Below are 11,300 nucleotides of genomic sequence, written 5' to 3'. Positions count from 1 at the left end.
GGAGATGACAGACAGACAGGTATTTGAAAGCAAACAGACAATGGCGGCGGTGGAGATAAACGTAATGCAAATGAGACTGGGGGCCTTGAATCAGACAAAATACATAAATATAAGCCGAAGAAAAACATAGAGGGCAGTGAGTGTTCCCAAAATTCAGTTTACGCTGCTCTCTTACTGAAATTAAACGAAAGCTCGAGAACACGATGAATCACTGTCATAGCGGGAGCCGTCAAACCTGGGCTGGCCCAAATTATATACTGTAGGTGTGTGTGTGTGTGTGTGTGTGTGTGTGTGTGTGTGTGTGTGTGTGTGTGTGTGTGTGTGTGTGTGTGTAGGAGTTGGATTGGAGTTCTACATTTAAACGCAGTGTGTTTCAGCATTTGTATTTTTGTCTTCTACTTGTTGTCTACATGTAAGACTTACAGAGACGTCTCCCCAGAACTTGGCAACATCGTAATCGTTGGAGCGGAGGAACTCGGTGAACCAGCCGATGGATCTCTTGCTGCCTTTGTCCGCCGTCTCGTCGCGCTCAAAGTTCTCGTTGTGTTTGTTGACCGAGTAGTTGGTCAGGTGCATGTACAGCTGGCTCTGTGGAGGAGGGGAAAGAATAGTGCACAGACTGGGATCAATTAAAGTATCAATATATCTGTAAATAGGTTGATGCCCATCCCCCCCCCCCAGTTTGGCAGTAGAGTGACAATTTCTGTTGGTTCAGTAGAGGTTCCATTAAAATGCCCCCCCCTGGGTTTACCCTCATCTTGGCTCAGAAAATAAAATTATTTTAGAGAAAGTATGACTACAATCAAAAAACATGAAAGTATGACATTATTAGTGGTGGACCCTGCCAGCAGCATAGAGAAGCACATGCATACGTATGTGGAAGACAATGGCTGATTCTGAAAACATACTGGCTAAAGTGAAAAATATATCATTTTTAACAAAAAAATCTCACAGATTACCACTTTAACTACTTTGGTAAGGTTTTAAGCATTACTTACAGTTCACTGACAAAACAAACAAGAATACCTGGGTATTATTTTTGGTGCCGTTGATGTGAGGGTCCCCCCACGTCACTGTGACAACGATAACACCACTCTTTGTGGGTATTCAGGCTTTTTGCAAGAGCTGGTTCAGCCGCAAAATAAGTGTGACGAACAATTCCCTGCGGTAATCACAGAGAGACGGTCAAAAACACGTCTCTGGTGATCGTCAGCGCTAGGCTGAAACTGAAACTGCCCATTGTATAATCTCCCTTTTAGCACCGTTTCACAGCAGAGGACAATGGATCCTTGTCTTTTGCCCATAAGGTAATGACGCTGTGACCGTGGGCCACTTCAGCCCCTGATGGCTGTCTGGAAGTCACTCTCTGTGGGATTGAACATCCATCTCAATGGCATGACTCACTCCATCATGTGTCCCAGACACTGTAAGACAATACGCACTTGTGCCACGAGAGACAGCTGGTGACTATCTGTGTGTGTGTGTGTGTGTGTGTGTGTGTGTGTGTGTGTGTGTGTGTGTGTGTGTGTGTGTGTGTGTGTGTGTGTGTGTGTGTGTCTGTCTGTCTGTGTGTGTGTGTGTGTGTGTGTGTGCACACGTGTGTGTGTATACAGTACCAAAACATTATGCCTGATACAAGATAAGCTTCTCAGGAGACAAGACCCTGTGTCTGTGTGTGTGTGTGTGTGTGTGTGTGTGTGCCTGTGTGTTTGTGTGTGTGTGTGTGCACATGCGCGCCCTTCATCATCATCAACATACTGGTGTCCAGCAGGTGCACAACCCCAAAGCAAATATCAGCGGCTTGATATTACAACAGACATCTGGCCAGTGGGCGTGTTCACTCAGGTGCGTGCATATGCATAAGCATATGCAAACCATATGCATATGAATACTGTATTTGTGCGTATTTTTTTAATCATGTGTACTTGGACATTCCAGTGGCATCTTATCATTGAAGCTCAATAGGTGCATTGAGGCACTAAGGCTGAATGGGTTTAGCTCCCACTGCAGCTCCCTTGAGAACAGAGTAAAGCCCTCATAGTGAGATCCATATTTTTATTGTAAATGTCAGTGCACGTGAATGATCTTGTGTATGTCCTTGTGAAGGACTCACCAGGTTTGCTTCACTGGGCGTGTGGTACTTCTCGGTGCCCATGCGGACCAGGCCGTCGTTGTACAGGAAGATGCGAAGCGGGTCGCAGGAAGTGACGAGGATGTAGATGCGCAAGTCGAACTTGTAGCCCTCCATCAGGAAGGGCTTGTCCAGATACTCCTGAACGATGAAGTGCTCCTGGGCTGGCAGCTTCTCGCAGTTACGGATCAGCGAGATTCTGGATAGACGGATACTTTATTAATCCTCTGGGGGGAAATTGGGATGTCGTCAGCAGCATAATAAAATATGGCACATAAGGTAAAGAAGATAATTAAAAAAGTGATAGATGGGGGCATGGTGGGAACCATGAACATGACTGATGGCATTGTCATTGCCTTGTATAGGTGTTTAAGAAAAATGAAGTGGCCCCCATAGTATTAAGGCTTTATCCTGGATGTTCCAATTCTGATGTTCTTTGACAAATGCAAGACACAAAGCTGAGGAGATTCTTTTTTTTTAAAGAAGTTGTCGACTCAGGTTGTCTCGTTAGGTGACATCTTACACTTCACTGGCTTTTGGCCAGTTTTGCCCAAAAGCTTCAAATCCTCAGAACAACTGTGAGTGAAAGGGGTCCATTTTATATACAGTCAATGATCTAAACACAGAAGTGTCGCAAAGAGCTGTTTTGAACCCAAAAAAATGGCGGCCTAGTCACAGCCATCATGCTCGCCATAGGGACGGAAGGTGAGGCAGCATTTCCATGGTAACCCGGATTTTACGTCCACACGCCTCTCTGAACTCTTTGTTGTTAACGATCAACTGACGATCAACTTACCCTGACTAATCCTTACTGACCAAGCCTCTTTGAGTCTCTTCAAATAACTTCAATAAAATTGAATTTTCCAACAAATGAATATTGGGAGAGATATTAACATGAGGGGAACTTGGTGAAATGACGTGAAACAGCTGTACACTCTTGGTTTGGATCCAATATGGAAAATGTAGGGTGAAAGCTTTGGGGTTTGGGGAAAATCCTTGTGAACCGCGTCACTCATTTTGTGATTTAATAATTTGTTTATTCTTGCTTCCCAAAAGCGGTTATGTGTGAAACAGTTTCAATACACTTTTATTTTACTGACATTTTATGAAAAACAAGAAGAAAATGATATGCAATCTGAAATATAGAGGTCATCCTATCGATAGTGATCATTTCTTCAAGTTCATTGTACTTGAAATAGTGGTGTAACGGAACGTAGGTGATCAGTACGGTTCAGCTCGCATGTGAACCGCGGATCAATTACAATTACTGCAGCTATTACTTTTTAAAGTGATAGTTCACTAAATCTCGATGCAGAGTTGCAGTGAAAAGAAGTTGCTGCTACTTTACGACATATCGTGAATGAGCTGTGGATACAGCCAATGTCGCTGCTCTGCGTCTGCTCGTCTGCCATATTGGAGCGGTCAAGATCCGCCAGTAAACAGATACTATGTCTATTGGGAGATGAAGACTTCTCTACAAAATGGACTGTAACTCGCTTGATTCTGAAATTTGGTTTGTTGTAAACGTGAGAAATTGAACATGATACTGGTTGTAATTAAATTCAGTTACTGGGTAGTTGTAATTCAATTCAGTTACTTCATTTACTGGTCTGAATCTAATCATATTTTTTCATTCACTACCATCTTTATAGGATATACATTGCAGTTTAATTTAACAATTGAGTATTGTGTATTTGATCAATTTGAAGATATTATTTAAACATTGGACATCTTGAATGTTGTTTTCATTTAAGACCATGGGAAAAAGTTTGTTGCTTTAAGTGTTTTACCGAATAAATGGAAAGCAGTTATATTTGTCTGTTATTTTTTGGTGGTCTGAAAAGGTGATCTGATCTGTAAAGCAAAACCGTGATACGATCCGAACCACAAGTTTTGTGATCCATTGTACCCCTAACTTGAAGTGACGCTGAGAAGTTAGAAAACAAAGCGCAGACTTGTGAATGTGTAGAATTCACAGTCATAGGGCACCTCAGATTCATATTTTAGGCATTTAGCCGACGGGATTATGTAGAGTTACTGAGGGCAACAGGAGAATTAATTCCTTGATCAAATAAACACAAGTCGAGCCACTGCACAGAGTGAATGCAAGGGGTTAGAGCCTGAGTTCCCGGGCAACGTTCCTCTGTGACCTGCCTCGTGCATGCAGATATTTTGAGAAACATTATTGAAAGCATATGTAAATAAGAGAAGAAAGAAAATGGTGCCCCGGGTCTTTTCCAAAGAGAACGCTCCGTTTGGCTCTGCATTGCATCAAACTTTCCAAAAATTTGTATTTCTCTATAGCTTCATTACCGGGCCTTGATCAAAATCAAAATAAAAAGTGAATAAACAAACATATTTAAAAAATACGGGGGGAAAAAACAACAGACAGACTGGTACACAAATGCTGGCTTGTCTGAGAGCTGCACTGCCAACATCTGGATAATTGCAATTTTGTGAAGCCAAACTCGATTCTGTCTGAGAGGCTAGAGTTACATCAACTACTGTTGCCGGCTCGCTGGGCTCAGGGTCAGCTAATGGGAAGAGACACTGCGTTCCATTTCCACCTCCCTGCTAATTCCTTTGCTTTGGTCCCGTGTCACTGGCAGTGAGGCCCATGTCAGTAGTACATGGTTCATGGGCTTGCTAGAATATGTGCTTAAGAAGGACTGCCGCTGTGGCCGAAAGGAATTACACTTGTCTTACAGTGCTGTTACAATTTCAAATAGTGGCATGGAGAAGTTCTCTGACCCTAACTTTACTTCTGGATGTGTTTCTATAGTTTTATATTTTACTCATCTGGACCTTGCTCATGAACTAGTGTGTCCACTAGTCTGTCTGTTGTGGTGCAGCTCTAAATGTGTGTGTGTGCATGCGTATGTGTATGTGTGTGTGTGCTTGTGTTGCTGCATGTAAGGAGTGTAAAAGGGCGGTCTTTGCAAACAATTTACCATTAAGTTTGACCCTGAAAATATACTGTATCAGCATTCACTCAGAGTTAGAGTAGACTCGGGCAAAATTGGTTGCACGCAGCCTGGCGCGCCCACACGCACACGCACACACACACACAAATAGGTCTCCTGAAACACAGACAATTTGGCAATGGATGTAAAAACTCAATCATCGAAATAGTATGAATTTAAATACGGCAGTAGCTCCGGAGATAGTCATCAACTCGATCCTCAGCTCCTCCTGGATAATTTGCTGAGGTGTCCTTGAGCAAGACACCTAACCCCTAAGAGCTCCCGATGAGCTGCTTGTCTCCTTGCTTGGCTGACACTGCCTCGGTGAGCGTGAGGCATGTATGAAACAGTTTTTTTTTTTTTTTGTTTTTTTTTTTTTAATGGTACTAAAGCTCCTTGAGTGGACTTAAGTGGCGAGAAAAGCACTTTATAAATGCAGTCCATTCACCATGAAAACTGCAAAACATTGTATTGGAACTGAAGCCTTCACCCATTTATCCAGGTCCGACAAAAGAGAAGTTTTTATTATCAGAAAGTTGCAGAAAAGTTATCCCGTACAGGGGCTTCAGAGAGCAGTTCATCTGAGATGGTCTTTCAGATTGTGATGAAACAGAGTCTTAGACGGCCACTTACTCCGGCAGTCAGTCAGGGGGAGGTGGTGGGGGTTGATAAAGACATGTGGAGGTGCCCAAGGGGAGTGCATTGTTGTCAGGGAATTGACTTGGGGTTAATCAATCATTCCTCATCACAGTTGGCTCCTGTCATGCCAAGGAGCCTTGTCTTCCCGTCCAGTCGTCTAACCAAAGCACATCAGCAGCCCCACGGAACAGGGGAGAGAAGAGGAAGCTGATGATGGCAGCCTGGCCCACGATGTGAGAGCCGACACCCAGCTGAATGATGAGGACGGGGTTAACGGTGTTAGTTAGCCAAGGAGGATCAGCAGCGGAGGAGCGGGTGACATGATTGATGAGCCAGGGTGTCAGGTAATCACGGCGCACTCTCCCCTGCCTATTTAATTTGACACTGGAGGGGAACTTCCCTTTTTAAGCACCACGCATCTCTCTTTTTTTCCCACCCCCGTTCTAACAAGCTGTGTGCTTCAGACATAAACAATGACTTAATTTAGTTTGTCGATGGAAAAATAAATTGCGGGTGGGAGTCTGTGTGTGTGTGTGTGTGTGTGTGTGTGTGTGTGTGTGTGTGTGTGGTGGCGAAATTGTGGATATAACTTAATTTCCTGACGCGTCATGCCATGGGAAAGAAAAATAAATAAATAAGAACAAAATCTAATCTTTCGGGTCCGCCCACCGGTGCGTGGTTGAGGTAAACTCATAATCTTTCACTTTCTCGCTGTATCGCAATAATTCAGTCTTTGCCCGCTTTTATTCCTTTAATAAATAAGGCCTGAGTGCAGCATGGAGTTGTACGTAATGGACACATTATTCGAGAGGAAAAACTGAAACGAGAGGGAGAGGAAGAGGGAGGAAACGCATCCGGGACTATTTGCACTTCAACACCGCCACCTATTGGAGCAGAGGATAACTAACAGTTCAAGTCCAGGATTTCCAGAAGATTAAAACAACAGCTCTTAAGCACAGTACCTTAAGAATTTCACACAAAAAAACCCTCTGTGACATATATTTTAAGGACATATCAGGGAAGGAAGATTTAAAAACAAGGTAAAGGTGAAGTACCAAATACAGCCTATTTTGCTCTCACCAAGACATTAAACATTAAAAATAGAGCTCTTACACGAAGCACTTCTCCCGTTTTTCCTCCCATAATATTTTCCAGTTTGACATATTCTGAAGTACCCAAGAGAGTTATTTAAAACTTGCTTTTTGAAGAAAACATCCAAGCAAAATCTTCACGGGACATTATCAGGTTTTGGTGCTTCTGGGTTTACGTTTTATCTATTAATTTCATGCACAGCCAAACCCACTTGAACTGGAACTCTCTGGAATGCCTCCCAAATAAAAATAAAAAAAAAACACTGAGAAATTGAATGAGAACTCGCTTTCATGGGGCCCGGAACTGGAAGGTAAATTTAGTGGAAAAAAAAACGTTGAATATCAATTGCTATTTACATTTTGGTTGGCAATCAGATGTTTCTAAAATTGTCCAGATGCACCAACCATTGGAATCAGATCACCGGAGTGATCATTACGTGATGGTTTCACTATTGAAAGAGCCACTGAGTCTGACTGTGTCTGTGACTGAGCCTCCTAAAATTAATCAGTAATCACATGCAGAGACATTCAGGGAAACCACTCGACTGCCAGCGTGTGTGTATTTGTGTGTGTGTGTGTGTGTGTGTGTGTGTGTGTGTGTGTGTGTGTGTGTGTGTGTGTGTGTGTGTGTGTGTAGCTATGGATTTCGGGTTAATGCAAGTTTTAAAAGATATGCACACAGACAGGTCCCATGTCAGTGTTTTCTTCTTTCTCTTTGTTTTGATCTGCAGTTCCTCATTTTCTCCCTCCCTTTCTCTCCCTACTGACTCACTCACACTTTCAAACAGTATGTTGAAAACAACAAAATATCTTGCATCAGCTGATCATACTCTCTAAATACATTATGCTAGGGTCACACCGCCGGTGACAGGGCTGCAGCGTGAAGCCGAGCAGCTCTCGCCTCATCGACGTACGGTCACACTGCCGGCCGGGGCTTCTGTGCACCTGGGGTTTGTGCGCGTGTCGGCTTAAAATCGACTGGCTGCTGTGGGTGCGCCAAACAATTCAAACCTCGCTCCATTTCCATAATTAATAAACATTATATAGGTAGATGGTGCCGTGTCTACTTATTTTTTATTAAGATTATGTAGTTTGTTTACTTGGCAAAATAAATAACGTGAAAAAAGACGTGTTCTGGATGAAGAAACATAAAATGACGTGTTCCGTATTTTATCTATAGTTTACCCAACGTTTTTCATTTAAAATAGGAAAATAGGAAACAGGAACAATACAGTGGTCCGAACGTCCATTTTCCAAGGACCAGCACCATTGAGACGGTATCGTCCCTCCTATTGGCTGTCGCCCGGCGCTCAACGCTGCTGATTTGCGTAAAGTTGAAGCCTGCTCAACTTTTTTTGTCGACATGAATCCGTGAGCTCGTCGGCAGTCATCGCTCGGCCCCTTGCAGCCTTATGAAGCCACATCGCTTTGCAGCGCCCCATCACTGGCAGTGTGACCATGCCATTACACATCCTATGGATATGGTGCAGTGGCCCTAAATAAAAGTATACCACAATTATTGCCACAGACACGTAAAACAATTTTGAGAAAAGTGTGCTCAAGTGTGCAATGAGCATTAGCTCATTTACTTAAATACGCTTGTAACTGTAAAATAAAATACATTTAAAAATGGTAAAAGTGTGAATGAAATTTCCCTGGGTTTGCCTACAGCCATTTTTGTTTGCAAACCAAACGCTCATATAAAATGTAAGAGTATGTAGGATTTGGGGTTGCCAAGGACTCTGAGCCACAATGTGCAGTATAGACAGAAGATGCTCAGATGACAAAACCTTTTTACTTGAATGTGTAAAAAGGCACAATATGCAGTATCTAAGCAGCCAGTTCGACAGGGCTATCAACAGTAGACACCCCCCCATTATACGTCAAAGTCACATGTTTAGTAAGACATAGTTAACACATATTTTGGAGATTAGTTATTCTTTGCTAATTAGCAGCAAATAAAAGTAAATATAAATATATAAAAAATGTTTTGATGTGCCCTCTTGCCCTCTCTCTGGTGTGGGCCCAATCCTCGCCCTCCATCGCTTCTACAGTGGATTGCTCAAACCACCACAAAAATACGTTTGCAGCTCCAAGTAAGCATTTAGGTGTCCCTATAATCCAGCTATGCAATTACGTATCACTAGAATGTTCCCGGCATGAAATCACGTGGCATATTAAGAAAGAAAGTAAAAATGTGATTGTGAGAACAGCCTGTTGCAACCAAAACTGGCTTCAACTCTCCTGTGAGGCATTCAACAGGATTACTGTGTCTTATTTTGTTTTTATTTTGTCTTACTAATCCCTCAAAAGCACCCACTTCCTCCATGCTTCTTTCTTCTCTTTCGTCTTTCCATCAATGCATCTGATGCGTGTGTCAGCCCTGGACATACCCGTGGCCCATGGCTCCGTTGGCTGGTTTGACGATGAACGTCTTTTGCTTTCGTTTCCTGCGCAGCTCCTTGACGTAATTCTGAAACTGGGTGTACTCGGCGGGGAAGATCCATGTTTTGGGTATGAAGCTATACTCCTGAGGCTCGCTTTTGATCATTCTGGAGAAAAAAAAAATGGAGGAACAAGGGAATGAGTCTGTTGATTGATTGAATGTTGAAGTAACACGCTGTAAGCACAGCAGCACAGCTTTTATGTCACACACACACACACACACACACACACACACACACACACACACACACACACACACACACACACACACACACACACACACACACACACACACACACACACACACACACACACACACACACGTGCTGTAACAGCAGTGTCTCAGGTAACAAAATTGTGTACTTCTACAGTAGTACTTTCTCGTAAAAAATGTAGTTTTAAAGCTACTAAATATTGTACATTTTAATCTTGTATCGTAGTGCCAACCACATGAGAGCCCCTCAAGCCACTCCTTATAACAAAAAGCAAAATAGGGTTTTGAGATGAAAATCTAAACTTATTGGAGATTTTCGGCAAAGATTTTCGGCATCAATGGATGAAACATTCAGAGCTAAGAGAACTTTGCTGACAACACTGTACTCATACAGATTCTCTGTGAACTTCTGCAAATTCGATATAAAGTGCAGCAGAACTTGCCAGTGAGCGAGGTATGACTGTTTCCTACATTCATGAGAAAATAGTGAGAAAACGGTTTGAAAATATGTGAAACTGTTGAAGTGCACGACTCACAACACTACAATATTAAATGAATGAAAACATATGTTCAACAGGTTACAAGATATCAGAAATTAGGCTAAACTTACTTCGACATGTTTCTTGCCAGGCAGTCTTTGCGGCAGATTTCGCCCATGCCAGGGAAATGGTTAATTCTCTGTAGAGGGACAGGCAGACATAATAATGCTGTTAGGGCCATTACGCCACTCAATTCCACCCCCGCCCCTTCAATGAGCACATTAAAGGCAGCAACCTGAAGTGAGCTTATAATGTTCTGACATTTATGCCCAATTACGGACTCAAAACAAAAAGGTGACGACGAGACCTTTCTTAACCCTTATTTACTATGCCACGTCATTTTTTTTTTTTTTGGTATTTTTAAAAGGTTGGGGAGGTTGGCAGGGAGGGGAAAAAAAAGACGATCAATCTCAACTCCGAGGGGCCGAGGTAATTGGTTCTGCATCGCGGACTCCTGCAATTGTAGCTGTGACAGTTGAATGAATTGCTTTGAATGTGCAGGAGGGGTGGGGGTGGGGTAAAAGAAAAAAAAAAAGTGTTTTCCTGTGTTCTTTGACCAAATGAGCCTGAACAGGGGCGTTAATTAGGCTGGTACGAACCAAAACTTGACAGCAAACTTTCAGAGTAAATCACTGAGAGGAAAGAGGGAGAGAAAAAAAAAAAAACGATCAGGGAACTAGGGAGGGAGAGCAAAGAATGCAGAGTGTAAAAGAAAATCTGTGATTATCATCCAAACGAGACAGACGTAATTAGGGATTCGGAAGAGATTGCACAATTACGCCGCGCCGAGAGCAGACGTGGTGTGTGAGAGGCAGCATGAGAGGAAATCAAAACCAATTGTTCAGGGACTTCTCATGTCTTCCTTCAGAGCCATAATCTCACAAAACACAACGGCAGCAAGGACAGAGCACGGAAAACAATCAGTGTCAGAACCGCAAAGAGTTGTGCGTTAAACATTTACGGTAGCGCTTTCGGGCCCATTGAGTATTTGTAATGTCCAATCAATTAGGTCCAATCTCCATCTGGCCCCCGTGCTAACAAGCAGTCCTCTCTCCTGGACTCGGCGGCGATTTAATCGATCATTAGTGCGCGGCCTAATCAAATAGGTGCTCTGGAAGACAGATGGCCAGCACATGGAGCTGGGGGCGAAAGCGTCAGGTCCACCCAGCGGGACAGGGAGGTCAAACAGAGGTGACGCTGCCCTCAGACAAGCCCGCACAACCGGGAGAAGACTTTGTTAGTGACTTGCTGTTGTAGCGCCGTCACCCCAAACATCCT

At 43.2% G+C, this 11,300-nt stretch overlaps 1 protein-coding gene across 3 annotated transcripts in view; it reads right to left on the bottom strand.

Moving 5' to 3' along the window:
- Positions 1–11,300, bottom strand: part of ttll7 (tubulin tyrosine ligase-like family, member 7) — a 106,445-nt gene that overhangs the window by 73,497 nt on the left and 21,648 nt on the right. For all 3 annotated transcript variants that reach the window (XM_080024360.1, XM_080024361.1, XM_080024362.1), the window contains exons 5-8: positions 10,094–10,161; positions 9,218–9,376; positions 2,114–2,330; positions 424–588 (exon numbers count right to left, since the gene is read on the bottom strand). In XM_080024360.1, coding sequence (XP_079880486.1) covers positions 424–588; positions 2,114–2,330; positions 9,218–9,376; positions 10,094–10,161 — 609 coding nt within the window. The remainder of the gene's footprint in view (positions 1–423; positions 589–2,113; positions 2,331–9,217; positions 9,377–10,093; positions 10,162–11,300) is intronic.

Source organism: Zeus faber, assembly GCF_960531495.2.
Source record: "Zeus faber genome assembly, chromosome: 1".
NCBI classification, from domain to species: Eukaryota; Metazoa; Chordata; class Actinopteri; order Zeiformes; family Zeidae; genus Zeus; species Zeus faber.
This window is presented reverse-complemented; position numbering and strand designations above follow the sequence as displayed.